The 17731-nt window shown below is 40.0% G+C and overlaps 1 protein-coding gene across 1 annotated transcript in view; it reads right to left on the bottom strand.

Annotated features, from left to right (window-relative positions):
• Positions 1–1777: 1777 nt before the first annotated feature.
• The window catches only part of cachd1 (cache domain containing 1), an 86807-nt gene continuing 70853 nt past the window's right edge, over positions 1778–17731 (bottom strand). Inside the window, exons 17-27 of the mRNA XM_051376158.1 lie at positions 17030–17152; positions 16393–16492; positions 16142–16258; positions 15607–15767; positions 15270–15356; positions 14119–14235; positions 13184–13335; positions 12460–12621; positions 11504–11581; positions 10781–10882; positions 1778–5525 (exon numbers count right to left, since the gene is read on the bottom strand). Coding sequence (XP_051232118.1) covers positions 5281–5525; positions 10781–10882; positions 11504–11581; positions 12460–12621; positions 13184–13335; positions 14119–14235; positions 15270–15356; positions 15607–15767; positions 16142–16258; positions 16393–16492; positions 17030–17152 — 1444 coding nt within the window. The 3' untranslated portion in view covers positions 1778–5280. The remainder of the gene's footprint in view (positions 5526–10780; positions 10883–11503; positions 11582–12459; positions 12622–13183; positions 13336–14118; positions 14236–15269; positions 15357–15606; positions 15768–16141; positions 16259–16392; positions 16493–17029; positions 17153–17731) is intronic.

Genomic DNA, 17731 nt, shown 5'->3' with positions numbered 1-17731 from the left:
GTGGATTGTCCAATATAACAATGGTACTGTTTCTGGAAAGAGATGTTGCTGTTTAAAGTCCTAAATGTATTTTTTAAATGCTGTACCACAAATTAAATGGCCAGATACCACTAGGGAGAAGCATCATTTTTATATTATGCATTTATTTATTGGTAATTTGCGTAATATGTCCCTTTAAATAGACGTATGGGGAGGGCATGGGGACATATACACCCAAATACACTGCCAGTATTTAATTTATGGTTCATGAAACAGAACTTCCTGGCCTGTATCTACAGTAATTTACAGTACAGACATTCAATAAATTGTGTTTTCATTATTAGACCCACTATGTTGTCTTAAGGCTGCTAAATAATGCATGAAGTAAGTGCCACTGTTGACAGGTGTGTAAATTTCACACAGCCTCTCTCTCAATTTGGAGACATACTGTATCGATCCTGCTGTTGTGTGATGGCCACAGATATTTCATAAAGTCAAAGGGGGGAGGGAAAAAAAGCTACATCTTCATCTGTTTGAGCAACGTGAGACAGTCTCTGAAAGTGGATGTTTTAAGCCACAAAGAGTTGGCAACATGGTGATAGTGAAGCTCAGACAGGGTGTGATTTGGGTATCAGGAGGTGAAGCTCGGCTCCGTTGGGCTCCGATTTAACCCCCAATCACGAGTTTATTATTATCCGGTGGGTGCTGCTGTAATTTATAAACAGTAAAATGAGATTTGAAATGAATACTACCAAATTTTCTTAACCCTTTATAGGGCACTCATTGAAATACTTACCTGGAGTGTTACTGGTGGATATAAGAAGACATTTTCTCTGTTTTGATTTTTTTTGAAAAAGTCAGTTTTAGTCTGAAAATCAAAGTCAATGATATCTACGTGGGCTGGCACAACAACAATCTGTGGCACAGCGGGCCTCCTCTTCCCATAGAAGGACTGAGCAGACAGCTGCTGCAAAAGAAATATGCCACATCAATATACTATGAAAATATGTAATAAATAAGCCATAAGCAAATCAAGATCAAGCCCACTTTGAATTATTTGTGAAAGAAAGCCGTAACATTGAAGTGTCTATAAGTATATCACCCATAAAAAAAAAAAAAAACACCAAAATATGCTATAGAAGTGTAATTAAAACCGTCATAATGAAGTGACCATATATGGTTCCTCGCCCCATAAAGGGTTAACTACACTCAACTATGACTCGGTTAGTGGATCTTTGAGCTCTGTCAGAATCTTTGCAGCTTCATAGCTATGCTCATACTTTCTTAATGAAAACAACAAAAGGATTAAATGACTTGAGTTTTTTGTTCTGCTTTATATAAGCTCTTTGTTTTGGTTGTATGTTGTTACCCACAAACTCTAATCTAACCAAGCTTATTCCCGTACAACCAGCAGCTGCTTTTAACCCCAAAACGCTCTGTATGCTAACTGCCCAGCAACAACAGCACACAGTTAGTGTAACTAACGGTTAATGTTAGCTGGTGAACGAACCCCAACAGTAGCCAAAGCTAATTAGGAAGTAAACATATTTTTTAAAAATAGTTAGACATGTTTTTCTTTGCTGACACCAAGAGAGAGCTAAAAGGAGAGTAAATGTTGGACTTCCATTCATCAGTTTGTCAGAAACACGATTTTTTTGTTGAATTAAAAAAATAAAATGAATGGAAAACACCTGTTGACATCACTGAGGTGACCTGAAGCTGCTTTTGGTGTGGATTTACCTTTTTTTCATAAATGGGAAAAACAAAAAATAAAGAAATTAAGAAAGAGGAAAGTCAATTTAAGTGTAAAATGGACTTTATCACATTCACATTGCAATAAATCTCAATTTGATAACTTTATATGATACATGAGGGGAGTGATGTACACATGTTCCTTCAGTACATTAATTAATGTGATTCAGAGTGTTCTGTATACACACACACATATACTTGTTTACAACAGCTGGTAAATACTGTTTAAAAGTTCTCCAGAAGAAAAATGCTTTTAACAACAAACTCAACTTGGAGGGAAAAAAAAAAAAAGTGTCCCAACACATACACACACACACAGACACAGACACACACAGACACAGACACACACACACACACAGAAATATACTCGCAAGACTGCATTTGATCCAAAAAGATTTGCCCTGAAATGCTACAAGACTGCTTTGATGTCAAACTGAACAGAAATGATGTACCATGTGAGCGGGGGAAAAGGGACAATTTTTTTTTATTCTAATTTTTGTTTGTGTTACACAAGACTGCAGGTAAATAAATCTTGCAGCAGTAAATAGTCTGATGGCTTAACCACGTCTTGAGTGGGTACTAAGATAATATGTATGTTTTAATCTCTGTGCTCCATCAGAGGTCTCATATTATTTAGCCCTTTTAGCATCATGAAGGTTAATGAGCTCACGTTGGGTGTGCAAATGTAAATATTCTACTAAAGTGACACTCTGAAATAACAGTGAAATGAAGATGGCTGACGGTCTTTAAAGTAGCAACATAGCACGGCTTACAGCAGCCTACTGCAAACCCTGAATCCACTGCAAGTTTGTTGTTTTGGTCATTACTCACTGAAAAGACGTAGTACCGTTTTGTTTTTTTAAAATCTAAATTAGTTCATGGAGAGATGTAACATTCTGAAGACACATGATAAAACTTTATAAACTACAAGTCTCTCAAACGTAGAAAGTGTGTATTAATTTTCCCCAAGTACTGACTTTCATCCAATATGGACCTAAAGAAAAATGAATCTAAAAAATAAAAATAAAAACACATCCAAGGCATCAGAAATATAGCGAGACACCATGAACAGACAATTCAAAATATCAACCCGAATATCTGAGCATCATTTGAAGCATACATCATGTCTTACCAACATAAAAAAATATGGAGTGTACAGGACATTAATAGCTATTTGTGATTCTGTATTTACACTTCATAATGAATCTCTGAAAAACAATTTTTCCAAATCCACAAAGCACAGATCGGGTCAGGTGACTCTTCATCAGAATAAAAATAAGTGGATTTCTCAATCATAATAATTTCACCTATAATTCTCTAATACTATCTTGAAAAAAAAAAAAAATACAATAATGCATTCAATGAAAATGTTCCAGGTGGATAATCATTCTTTCTTCACACTCTCTCTTTCTCTCTCTCTGTCTCACACACACACACACACACACACACACACACACACACACACACACACACACACACACACACACACACACACACACACACACACACACACACACACACACACACACACACACACACACACACACACACACACACCAGCGACATTTTGTAGAAAAGACATTTTGAGTGGTTAACCACAGAGGAGCCGACAGATGGGTGTAACCTCTGTACAATAACAGCAGCATCTCTCCCCTCGTTCACTCTCTTCTGATGAGAAGGAGACTCCATCTTGGGGCATCACTGGACATTCAGCTTGTTTTGCGTCAAATCCAGCACACAAACCTTAACATACATACAGAATCGTAAGCTTGGCCTCGGAGGCAAAAAAGTTGTGGTAGAATTGGGGTCAGACAGCACTCAGTCTCTGTTAATCTCCCAGGGGGAGAGGGTCCCCAATTATCCTCACACGCCAAAATCCCTAGCAGTGACTAAAGCCAGGAATGTTCTGCTGGTGTTAGTCTCTCTCTTCCCTCCTCCTCATCCTCAGGAGGCTGCCTCCATGTCCAGAATGAGGATGTTCTGCACAGCAAGCCTTACTTTACAAGAACACAAAAGACCTCAGTGATTCAGAACTATGAATACAGAAAGAAAGAATGTGCTCTATGTCAAAGACCACTTCCTCCTAACTGCTCTGACACAGGATGTGATTAAGGCTCATTGTTTTTTCGCTTTTTTTTTTTTTTTAACCGATATTTACTGAAAAATACCTGGATTTTATTTTTTTATTTTTTTGAAAGGAGCAGATATGATTTGGACTTTTAGGTCCCTGCTCATCCAAAAAAAGTTTCCTGCTTGAAGAAGACACTGTTCACCACACTATATAGTAAAAGAACGATGGATAGGAGAGCTCAGAATATGCTTCTGGTAGAAGAAAATATAGAGAAAAATAGAAAGAAAATCCAAATGGGCTGCACATGATGCACCCTCACTGTTATGATATTCTTAAAATGAAAAATAAACAAAAACCAGTCACAGATTTTAGGGAAACAATAAACCCTAAATATGATGCACTGATTACAGGAAGTGGGTCAGTACGTATCGCTTATCTTAGCTACTTTCTTGTTTTTGTTAGCAACAGCTGCTCGCTCATCTGAAAATCTACCTCTTTAATAAATAGTAGAAAAATAATCTTTTCTTCTTTAAAGTGTTTCTTCCTATATTTATGAGAATCATTGAAGATTTTGTTTTGTACTTTTAAGTTCACAGACACTCGTGACAATGTCTAAATATCTTCCCAAACCATGGTACGCAATGCCAGCAACTACTCCTGTGGGTAAAGGCAGCGACTTTCAGAGAAAACCAAACTGGTGAGCGTCTATCTGCACAATCAAGGAGAGTAAAGCTGTAACAGAATCCCACGTTAAATCCCACTTTGTGTGGAAATACAGTATTTTCACTCTATGAGATGTAAGGAGTGCTCTGTTCCCCTCCTGACTGTCACCGCAAGTAGGGTTAGTGGGGAAACAACCTGTGTGGAGGCTGGCATGGAGCCCTGGGGCAAAAAGGTGGATCCCTTTCAGCATCTAGATTTCATGTTAATTTGATTATCCTCCAGTCCTGTGAAGTGTTTGCTCTGGCCTTCCACATGGAAATGAGGCATTTGTCCTCCCCTCAAGGCTTTTAAGGTTCCAGTTGTGTCTTTTCCTCAAGGAAGGCCATTGATTATGGCTCAAGCAGGGTTTTTTTCTGCTCCCAAAAGGTTGTTGTATGCTCTTACAGAGTCCTGAATGCCAAATTCCTTCGGAAAACAACCAAGAAAATCCCACTTGGTTATTTTTACTGGCCCAGGTCTGGTGTGTATAACTGTGTACACTGGCCAGATTTTGGACAGGGTTTGAAGAAAAGTGTTGAGATGGAGATGTTGGCACAATGAGACCATGAGGCTAATACCCATATTAAGCTGAACATCCATTCATAGCGGAGGTCACAGCTGCCCAGTGACACTCTAGGATTGGGGTCCAGCTGTGGCTTCTTTTCTCCCGCCGTCCATCCTGACAGTACCTACTGTGTGCTGTCTAATTAAGCACGAATGTTTTTAAAAATAGTATTCAATAAAAAAAAAAAAACAGTTCCATCCCTAGCTGAAGATCAGCACTCTGCGTCCACACTGTGCACGGTGACCGCGGCCTGCAGGTGGTGCGTGTGCAGCGGGTGGTGGTGTGTATGCGTGTGCCGGTAAGGGTGAAACTTGTGGCTGAGCAACGCGGCCGTCTGAGGAGGCGTGTCCAGGTCGAGGTCGTCGTCGTGGTTGCCGACGTCGACACCGGCCGAGAGCGGATCGTTGTTTCCTGGTGGATTCTCGCTGTCCTCCTGCGGACTCATGGTGCTGTAGCCTGGAGACAGAAGAACATGCAATGGTTGGTGTTACTGAACTTGTTATCACTCTTAAACCCTCTTACACACTCTTACATTAACTGATTCCCCAGCCAAAATCTTTTCAGTTTTCACAGCCCAGTTGTTTGGGTCAGGTCTCTGTATGAGCTTGCCTAATGTGCAGATAAGGCAGTGGGGGAGAAAAACTGACATTTGTCTGATATCATTGTTATTGATTAGATTTAAAAGGACAAGTGTTTAGGATTTAGTGACATCTCAATCTCACAATCACAATGAAACAGCACAGAAAACCACCCTATTCTCAAATTTTAGAGGCTGGAACCACTGAATGTTTTGCCTTTCTCATTCCTATCAAGTCTTTATAGCTGAGGTCAGAAATCCAAAGCCTGAAAGTTCAGTCATGAGTCAAAAACCATGGTTTAACCGCTTATTACACTTAACTTTTGGCATTAAAACTAAACTGGAAATGTTGAAAACCACTATAAAGTTTTGAAGAGTTAAAAATCAGTGCAATTTTTTTTTTACATTATATATTATATAATATTCTACTTCGTCTGCTTTAAGGCATATATAAAGAACTTAAAACATTGAAAAGAAATGGGAAAACACCATAAAAAACAACTACTCAGCAAATGACGCCCTCCAGTCAAACACATTCACGTGAATACATGGTAACACACACTGTTTCTGAAAGCAGTACAAGCTCTTTGACGGCACACTGACAACTAAATATCCCTACAGGGCAGTTTTGCTCCTTGTTTCAGCTTTCTCATACAATTTGAGGCAAAGACGCATACATATTTATGACCGCTTTCCTACACATGTTGCACATACGTTCAGCCTGAGGAGACGGAAACATAAGCCAACACGGCAGTTGGGATACGTTGGTAAGTGGAGCAGTGGGAGGGCAGCACTGCTGTCACACAGAAAGGGGATTACTGGGTCAGAAAATAAGAAAATAACAGTTTGAACATAAAGAGGCCAATATTTCATGATACTGCATTCTACTAATGAAAGACAATTTGAAATGTATCCTAGGCCAGATTTATCTCCAGTTTTGTGAGAACTGAGATGACTAACGATGTACTTTGATTGTTCAAAGCTTGCAGCAGCTAATTTTTATGACAACCTTAATTTTTTCACTCGACTCAAATTCAACATTACCCTTCATCTGCTGAGTGGGTTTTTATCACCTTCAGGGCCATGAAATCCATCTGAAACCCATGGTCTGACTATAAAAAAATATATATTTGGGAGTTAATCTGGAAATAAACCCATTTTCCTTAATTCCTTCAGCGCCGTCTTTTCAGATTCCGAGGTGAGACCAGCAACATGCTGCACGATGGGAACATCAATCTGTTATTACAGTTGAGCAAATAACCCTGTAAGCCTGAGTGCCTCGGCGATCATATTTATAGAAACTGCCGTTTTGGATGATGAAACATTAAATCAGAGAAACTGAACCAAGTGATTAGTGAGCGTGTGTGTGTGTGTGTGTGTGTGTCAGAGTATATGTATGCAAGTGTATGTGCGTGAGTGTATGTTTGTGTGTGAAATGTATCTCCCACCAACCTTTACTATTCTCCAAACATCAAACAGATAAACAGTTAAACCCTCAAGTAAACGTATCTAATCCCTCGACATTCTTCTCAGGGCTCTGGGAGTTCACATGATCAGACATCTTGTTTTGTTTTGGCTATCCACAAACAAGTGCTAAATAGGTCCTACAGAAAGGAAAAGTCAGGGGATCACCAAAGTTATTCGAATTAGAATTGTTTAGTGGTGTATGTCATATACTGTCATATAACAGAAGGCAGTGAACGTCCCGCATTGTGGCGTGATGTAAAAGAAGTAAATGTCCTGTGTGACTCACTGCACTAAAGTCAAACTGAGAAGTTTGCACCGAATTTTCCCTCCCCGATTCTCAGAAGATTAGCCGGGCTTTGATACCACACGGAATAAAGCTGACAAAGACAAGGAGAGACAGAAGAATGTGCAGAGGGAGTGACAAGGAGAGAAGAAATGGAGGGCAGAGAGAAGGAGGGAGGAAGGGAAGGATTAAAGGAAAAAGGAGCGATGGAGACTTCAAAGAAGTTCCAGACACTGAAGGTGCCAACTTCAGCACAGTTTATCCCTCTTTTCCCCAAAGCATGAGCCAGAGTTTCAGGCAGGTCTACAGCTAACTCTGTCCTGTTGACAATTTCCAGCTGCACCAGGTGAGGAAAGCAAATCCCTTAATGTCAAGAGGTGTGGAGGGCCAGGATAAACTGCCATGTTATTGCACCTCGGAGACACCATAGATACAGGAACACAGATACCATGTTCTTGATATGACGTGCGACTGTGCGGTCGCCATATTAGGGCAAAAGTCACCGCCTGGAAAAATGCCCCCAGAAGGTTGGATTATATGTTGTCCTTAAGACAAATTTTACAATTTTTCATGTGCAGCTGTAATTTATAGAACTGATTCATAAATTATACACCAAGAAAATAAAGGGTTGTATTTTTACACATTTGAAACAGTTGTCGTCCAGTTGTGTTTCCAAGAAGAGATCCAACCACTGACAGTATGAATCAGTAAAAACAGCCACCTCTATCTTTTTAGGTTTAGGTTTACTAGAAAATAAAGATGACCTGCTTGAAAAGTGGAGACAGACATTTTAAACATTTCACAAGGTACCCAGTCAAAGGTGATCTGACTGGGTGAAAAGATGATTTACTACTTAAATACCACATAAAAAAATCTCTGGTCTTCTCTTTCTTGGTAAGAAAGCAGTAACTAGTCAACCTAGCTAACTGGCTGAGAGAGTGGTATCGATCTTCACTTCAGATTTATATCTCCTTTAACTGTCATAATTTGGTGACAAGATTAACTCAGTAACAGGTCTGGAAGCTTTTGACTCCTAAAACATGTTTTTTTTTTTGTTATTTTGAAGGCAGAAAATGATTATGTTCTTCATGTTTGTTGCACAGTAAAACAATATCTGAACGTATGATAATTATATGTATGCACTATTCATTATTAAATGGGTAGTTCTAGCCAGCTGAAACAAGCACTGCCAAACAGCACTCTGTACATGTGTGCGTCATTCACTTAACAGATTTAATGCTCTGATCCTTTGGTGATCTGCACGTAGTGTGTGTGTGTTTGTGTGTGTGTGTGTGTGTTATCATACCCTTCAGCAGTGTGAGTGAGTGGATTGTGGTAGGAGGGCACCTTTGACCAAGCGGAGAGGAGCAGCAACTTTGAAGCGTCAACTTAGGAATGAATTTGTTTAAATCCCTGACGCACGAACACCCCCTCTTTCCATTATTTCAAACTCATCTTCCTCTCTGGCCCTGTCCTCTCGCCCTTGCATTTCACGCTTATTTCCCCTCTTTCATCATTTTTGCATCTCAACATCTCTCCTCTTGTCCTCTATTTTCAGTTTTTTTTTCTTTCCCATCCCCAGTTACACAACGATACGTCTTTCCTGTCCACTTATCTGGACTGCTCTTTTTTCAGTCCTTTTTGAATCACTGTTATACTGTGAGCGCTTTAATTATTTTACTACATGAGACAGAATGTGTTTCAGATGACAAACTTCAAAACATTCCTTCAAAAAATGTTATATTAAAAAATGTCTTTGATATTTAAGATTATTTAAATTCATTATTTTGTAACAATCCGTTCTGCAGCAGAGAGGAAGTACAGAGATTATAACTCTTGAGTCACTAAAGATAAACAACTCTTTATCCTCTCTGGTTTAACAGCTACACTGTACATAACATGCGGCTGACAAGCTCTTACTCGTGTCTTTGTTTCACTTTAGCCCACTCTCCTCTCTTCATCCTTGTTTTCTCTGTCATCATCAGTTATGCAACAAGTACTGGAGAGACTCATTGCCAGGAAGTGGAGTGATGCCATATGTAGGTGGTAAGAGCCTGTGTGGGTGAAACTGTCCATCCACGCTCGTCGAGTGTCAGACTTACAAGTTCTACAAACGATTACAGTGAACATGAGCAACTCTCAGAGCTACAGACGAGAGAAAACAAGGTTCTGAGCTGTGATATAATGAAAAGAACAAGCCAGGAGCTGAACCCCTGCCAATGAACCGAGAGCTAACTGTGGATTTGTAACATTCATTTAAAAAATATATCATACCAAAATATGTCGTCCCAAATATGGTTTCTGATAGAGTAGTTTATTATCTTGATAAGGTTTTATGTTCTATAGTGCATGTTAAAAAACTGCATGTTCTGTTGCTTTCTGGATCTGGGTCACTGCAGCAGAGGGTAAAGCTCTTCCTGGGGAAAGCCCAAGGTATTCCCTATGCTAGGTGGGGATATGTACACTCTCCAGCATGTTCTGGGTCTATTCTGGGGGTGCGTCTCATGTCGCTTAATTGCATCCACGTTTCCCTCACTTGCATCTTTTCCTTGCGTCTTAGTCCCTCCCATCAGGGAGAGGAAATGTAACGAAGAACGAGGAAATGTGTTTTTAGAGAACTGAGACGCCATGTGAAGTGACGTCCATTTAGAGCTGTAGAGAGCTTTTGGTAGAGTGGATGTGAACTGTACTAATATTAATAAAGACACACAGTTAGCAGTGCCGGAGCAGCTGCCTGTTACCTGTTTAACCTGCACATGAATAACAACCTGCATTATAGATCGCAGCTAAAACGGCGGGCACTGCCATTGATCTGACAGCCAGGTTGTAAGCACTAGGCTAACATTCTGATTAATACGGGATGGACTGAGGGTGGGTGAAATAGGATGAAGTTTCTCCCCATTATGAGAGAGGCTGTGCACATTTATGCACGAGGCAAAGCAGCATAACTTCGACACGGCGAAAGGATAGTATGGATCTGTGTTCTTCTACACGTCAAACACTTCAACAACCTTTGCTGCAGTGACATTACTGCGTGCATGCAAACGTTTAAAATGACTATTTTAGACTGAACTAACTGTTGTGTAAGAATAACATGACATGGAGGCAAATATTGGTCAGTTGTTGTCAACCTACAGAGAACAATGCAACAACTACTGAGGGATAGGAATCATATAAATAGTTTTGCTTTGACACAGCATTACAGCATCACAGGCAAATGCAACCTACTCAGTTCCTCTTTCAATCAATGCTGATGTACTGCATGACATAATACAGTGCACACAAGCAGGGTTTCTAACTGTCATCACATTTGTGCTTTTTTGTAAACTTCTCTGCCACATAAATCTTTGTTTATGTGTGAGAATTTATTATTATTTGTCTTACCATGGTCACTCTCTGTCCCAGATCGTCCCCAGTACCTCCGTCTCCGCTCAGGAGTGTGAGTGTGCCGCTCTATCACCGCAGCAATGAATCGAGTATTACTGACTGAAAGTGAACACACACACACACACATACAAAGACCTTGTTTAGAAATCAAATACCTGCACCGTCACACAGTGAGCCCTAGGCAAATTTTAATTACTTTATCATTAGTATTCAAACCCAATATAGAGTGCTACAGGGATCATGTCTTTTTGTAGGCCAACCCAGAAGCATCACCCTGGTTCCCTCAAGAAAAAAACCTCATGGGATTTTTCCATTGGATTTTGGATTATTGCAGAAAATAAACTCTGATGACACACAACTTTATGATTTCTGAAGCATAATTACAATTACCAGAAGCAAAAAAGCTAACTTTAGGCTACAAACAAACGACAGGAGGGTTGCCATAAGTGTTCGGCGCGATGACATTTAAAGTCACCGACAAACCTCTGTTGTGTCATTTAGTCGCTATTTAGCAACCGCCTTTAGCTTATGTTAACCACAGCACTTATTTCAGACATCCAACCAAAAACCCATTCACAAAACCCATCAACTGTAAGACAAATGGAAGATTTGCAAAAATGCTAACTCATTTGAACTAATTTAGGACTCAATCCTGCTATAAAATGATTTGCATGTGTTGAAGATAACATTTATATCAATGAGATATCAAACTATACATACTGATTCCTCTGTCCTCATGGCTGTCTTCATCCCTCTCATCTCTTTCGTTGTCCAGGTTGGACATTCTCACTGACATTTCTGGAGCAGCACGGAGAGAAAGGGAATAAGAAAAACGTCAAGATGAGATATTGTGATGGAATATTTGAACAGAGTTATTTATCCAAAGCCAGCAACGCCAGAGAGTTCATATCTGTATGGGAACTTCAGCTGATATTCCTTTTAGCTCTTTGGCTAAGTTAATAACCTTTATACATGGGACATTAGCCAGAAGGAAGGCTTGTTTGTGTATGTGTGTATATTAGGGTTTAGTATGTCGAAAACGGGGGCGACACAGTACAAGGTACTTTTATTGCTTCGTGTGTGTGTCGCTGCTATAAGCTGCGGCTGCAGAAGAGACTCAACATGTCGTGACTTTATGAGCCAATTGCTCAGCCTAATGCCTTGTGATAACGTAGCCACACTCTCCGCCATCTATTCCAAGTTGTTTACCAAACTATCAGACTGAAAGTGACTTGGACTCAAGAGTTTTAATGAGGTTGTAATCTTGTTTGATGTTTTTGTCAATAACACTGAGTAATTACACAAATCAAGCAGCAGCAGCTGCTGCCACGTGATGCTAATGTCAGCTGTTTAGCTCCAGCAGCACTTGCCACACTGCTTGTTACTCGTGTTGCTTTAAAACTTGTCCCTGTAGCTTCTTGTGATATTTAAAGAACTGCCAGTGTAGGTGGAAAAAAATGTGAAGGTTAATACAAGCAACTGCCTTTTTGGGCACCACAGGCCAACCAGTGTTCATATGAAATACAGACAAATTCTCTACAAATGCAGAAAATGATGCTGTGGGTCTATTTTGTTCATGGTGCCTCTATGGGAATTCCACATCCATTTCAATTTAAAAACTGTAAGGTTTCACTTTATAAAAGTGTGTATCTGTGAATACATCCATCAGTTCCTACCCTGTGCTGCCAGTGGTGACATGTGCTGGTGCGAACGCCTGTGGATCTGGTGTCTGTATGCATACACAGCCAGCACCAACACCATGATGCATCCCATAATGCCCCCGGCGACTGGACCCACAGGGGCGCTCTTGATCATGTTCAGAGATGCCACCTCCTCATCTGTGGAAGAAAGCGAGAGGAAGAAAGGAGAGGGAAGGACAGGCAGAAGGTTGTTTAAAGTACAAAGGATTTCAGACGGCTCAAGAAGTGACAACAAGCCAATATGAAACAGATCGGGCTCAGATCCTAACTCATGCTGCGACGCCGAGACATTTTCTACTTCACTTCGATTCTCTCATCGGTGTGGAATGCCAAAGAAAAACTATTCAAGTGCAGGCAGATGGCCAATTCTCTTCTTAAAAAAGATGAACCAAAGAAAAAGTTTCAGTCAAGCTGAAATATTGGTTGTCTGTGATGAAAGTAACATTTATGTTGTACCAAAGACCCTGAAAATAATTATACCTGTCTTCTTTTTCTGTTGTTGCTTGTTTGTTACTTTACTGTGTTGATTAGGTAGGATAGTCATTACAAAAAATGTCTCCAAACTGTGGAACCAGGCTCTGCAAAGGCTCTGAAGGACTCAGCTGCTTTGTACTGCAACATCGCAATATCACAATATTTACAACAGAAAGGATCTAGTTCTTTAGCGTGAGTACTTGATTTTTATCCACATTTCACTCACCTAAGAGTCCCAGGCCGTCCGCATAAGGGCTCTTGGCACCAACGATGCCCCCGAAACACTCCTTCTGCAGAGCACAGTATGGCTTGTCGAGATGAGTCTTACCGTCGCTGTCCACCATGCACCACTCACAGTCCAATACGCCAAAACAGTCACTGAAACCGGGGCACAGAATATAGTGTTCAAAATACACTTTAAAACACTTAAAAGAACTTAATTAAGGTGATCAATAAAAAAGTAATCTTTCAGAGACAAAAAGTTATTTTTCTTCCAATTTCCTCAGTAAAGAGGGTAAATCTATTTACATTTAAATCTGACAGGAATTCATAAGTAATATTATTATTATTATTATTATTATTATTATTATTAAAAGCTTGGGATTTCTTTAACAGTGCATTACAGTAGATTCTGTCAGACACATAAAGTCATGTTTCTGGGTTAAATATGCACTGATACAATATTTAGAGTTTATTCTATAGTGGCATACAAATACAGATTTGAGCACACTTTCCATTCATTGCCACTGGGTGGCACTATGCTGTTTATGAGCATGACATTCTCATGGTTGGCCATATAACTTTATTGTAAATCCACCCTATACTTCATGTTAGATTTATGTGTGTGTTTTATTTGTCTGGTGGTTTATGCATGTATCTAATGATCAAATCCAGACTGTACAGAACTCAGCCACCAGGCTTTTAACCAGAACCAAGAAACATGATCACGTCACTCCTGTTTTAGACTCTTTACACTGGCCAGTAAGTTTAAGAATTGATTTTACTGATTACTTTTAAGGCTCTACATGACTGCCAGCTTGTACTTTAAGATCCCCGGGCAGAGGTATGGTTCTGTAAGACTGTTATACTTTATACATGCATTCCTATATTCATTATAGCTGTTAATGTTTACTGTAGATGTGTGTAGCTTAGTGTGTATACCTGCTGGTGTATCTCTGGCTACAGCGAGTGTTGATACACTGGGGCAGGGTGTCATGCAGAGTGGGATCAATCACATTCAGACTGACTGGCTCCTGATGCACCTCACAGCTAGGGTTCCTGTATAACACACAATCATGGTGGAGGTGAAAATACAGACCGGTGCAGGTACAGTACATATTCTTGATCAAAATACAAACATACATCTAAATCCTAGAATAAAACATGAATACACTTACAAATACAGTTAATTTGATACAAAAAGAAATCAAAGCGTGCACCCTCGAAAGAATGTCAGCATGTCAATGTATGCAAAGCAGCTCTAAAAAGACAAACATCAGTGCTGCTTGACACAAAATACAGAGGGAACATCTGACATTGAAAAATGATAATTGCATGTCTTCCTGAAATAAAGAAGGAATTGGCATTTGAAACATTGACGTGCTGTCAAAGGCTGCTGATGGTTGATGAAAGGAGACGGGTGAAGCAGGAGAGAGAGAGAGAGAGAGAGAGAGAAAGAGAGAGATGTGGGAGAGACACAAGAATAGAACTGAAAGGAAAGAGACATGGTGATAGAGAAAGAAGTGAGGAAACACCCACAACATTTACGGAGCTCCCTAAAATGTTTGCAGGAGCACATTATTGTCCGCAGTTCAAATGAGGAGAATTGGACTAAGAAAAGGGACTTGCCAGCTTTGAAATATGAGCATGTGCAGACACTAGTACCATGTACAGGAACTAAACCAGTTAATCTGGCAAATGTTTAATGGAGACTTTAAGGGCTGGCAGACATATATACTGATTTAATCACAGTCAATATATATGTCAATATTTGCTAGGAAAATCCTGCAAATAAAGATATTTGAACTAAAAAACATTATATTATTGTGGCATATTTGTAGTTAATTGTGTTATTTCGAAATCTTCCAAATTCCATTTTTCCAAATACGTATCTCTTTTCATTTAACTCTTCAGGTACTCTTCTTAAAAAAGGGATCAGGCATCATCTGAAAAGTATCCTCTTCTATAAAATACCTGCATTAAATAGTTTTAAACACATTTTTCCATGATATTACATCACTCTTTACAAGCAATGTAGAATTTGGGAGTATAAATGTAATGTAGTGTTTGGCTCAGACATGTTTTGCACTGACCTGTTTTCAGCATTGGTGAGGTTTCCAGTACACTCATTGACCTCCAGGGGGCACTCACATGGACACTCACATTCGTTCTGTTCCATTCTGAAAAACACAACAGTCACATGTGCATCAGTTTGCTGTAATAGCATACCATGATCTCCATTTAATTAGTATTTTCATCTGGTCATAAAATTATGATAGCAAATACAATTCACATGATTGTTCCCCTGCAGCATTGTACTCTAGATCTGGATCTGATTCTGATAGGATCATAGAGTTTACTCTCTTTACAACAAAGTGATTGAAAGGAAAAACGGTGAAGCCCTAATGAGAGTGGGGGTGAAGGAGAGACCTGTGGCAGTTGAGACAGAGTCGGTCCACAGTGCTGCAGGCGCAGAACGCCAGAGAGTCACATGTCTCGTTGACGATACCAGCAAAGGCGTTGGTGCCAGGGATCCGGGTCAGACGGTACTTAGAACAATGGCTACCATGGACCAGGTTGGTTAGGTCCCCCTAAGAGAGAGACATATGATCAATACATAGTCCACACAGGGTAATAAAAAGGAATATAAAGTATTTAGACACACATTCATTTGTAATAATCTTTCTGCTCCTTATTAATCTATTTATAAGCTGACCTTAAACTTGACTTATACACTGTCAGACTCTAACTGCACTAAAACACAGTGTCCTTTTATTAGAATTAAAATACATAGGAAGAATTCAAGGTTGCAACACCAAGGATGACCACAAGGTGGCAGTGTTATACTATCACATATTGCTCAGACTGGCCTTCAGAAGTCTGTTTGTATCCAACTGCTGTGTAACTGTGTGAACCGGTGTTCCTGTGCAGTCAACCATACATCCAGTTATCTCATGTTTTTTACCATTATGCTGGTATTGAACTTGTAGAAGCGCTGCACGGTGCGATCACTGAAGCTGTTACAAAGGTTTTTCTTGACAAAGTTGGGATGGTTCAAGATGTCATTAGCCACCAACGGCTCCTGCGATCATGCAAAAAAGAAATGAAAGAAAAATAAACACAAAAAGAAGCAGGTTTTTCTTTTTTTTTATGATTATTAAAAGGCTATATTAAGTTGTTATTTTTACATTTACATATGTGACCCTGGGCCTTTACCTTGTGTGTGATGTGTTGTTGCTCTGCAGGGGCATGACCTTTGGGGTCGATGAGAGTGGGGTGAGCGACCAGGTACCCTCTGTCCTCCATTATGAAGCACCTACAATGTACAAACATAAATATTTTCTTTCTCCCAAGTACTCAATATAACTTCAGCCTGCATAATATGGCTCCATTCTTCCTCCCTCCTTCCCTTAAACATTCTGCCAAATACTGCTCGTCTCTGCCCCACACCCCCTTTGAGCTAATCCTGTTTTATATGGCTCCTGAACACCAACAGAGAGAGCATGAAGCAAGTGGAGAGAGAGAGAGAGAGAGAGGGGGGGAGAAAGACAGGGGAAGAAGAGGGGACTGGGAGAGGAGGGGGTGGAAGAAAAAGGATGAAAAACAAAACAAAAAGAAAAAAGTATGTATGAAAAAAGTCACATCTCCAGCAGGAATGCCATGATAATCAGCTTATCTCTTCTTCCCTCTCTCTGCAAGTTTAATTCTTGTTCCGTAAAACAGAAGTTTAGCCAATCTCTGGATAAATTCAGGGGAAAAGGGCAAAAGAAGCAACAGAAAAAGAATAAAGTAGGAATAATTTGTATGATGTAAAAAGAAGATAAGCCAGCCATTCAATCCATCCTCTTCCTACCTGATCTTGTTGCCCTTGTCCTGGTTGCAGATGGGCAGCAGGTCCAGCAGTACCTTATAGAAGTAGCGTAGGGTGAAGTCTATGCCCATCACTGCAATGGCATAACCAGGGGCCATCTGAGAGCTAAAGACAGAGGAGGAGACAGAGAGAGAGAAAAGTAGCAGACAGAAAATGAGCGAACAAGTGAAGCTTTTCTGTTAAATCTCGCCTGAGATTGTGTGTTCGGCTGTATGCTGACAGAAGTAATTGTCAGTTATAGCTCACTACACTACAGACCTTTATGATAACATAAATGTTTACCCACACCAGCCAAAAAAGTTCCCATTAAACACATAAATAAAAGACATCACACATACACACACTCTCTTTAAACCCGTGTTTACGCAGACTACAGGCTGCACAATGTTATGCTCACTGAGCCAGTCATCAACACGCTAATCCTGACTTATCAGAGACACTGATACTGAATGTTTATGTGTATACTGTACATTTGCATGGGCCGTGGTAAACAGTTGCTATTGTACTCCTTCAAGCTAAGTTTCATTTTAAGCTCACAGAACTACAAACATAAACACTCTAATCTCAGCCGCAGTTTCAGGCTTCTTAAAGCCTCCAACTCAAAGAGGCTGTGTCCAAAACATTCTGCTTTATCTTCTATAAAAATTGGCCCAAGCACAAGGGTGTTAACACTCAGGCTCGAGG

Source organism: Dicentrarchus labrax, unplaced genomic scaffold (assembly GCF_905237075.1).
Source record: "Dicentrarchus labrax unplaced genomic scaffold, dlabrax2021, whole genome shotgun sequence".
Lineage (NCBI taxonomy): Eukaryota > Metazoa > Chordata > Actinopteri > Moronidae > Dicentrarchus > Dicentrarchus labrax.
This window is presented reverse-complemented; position numbering and strand designations above follow the sequence as displayed.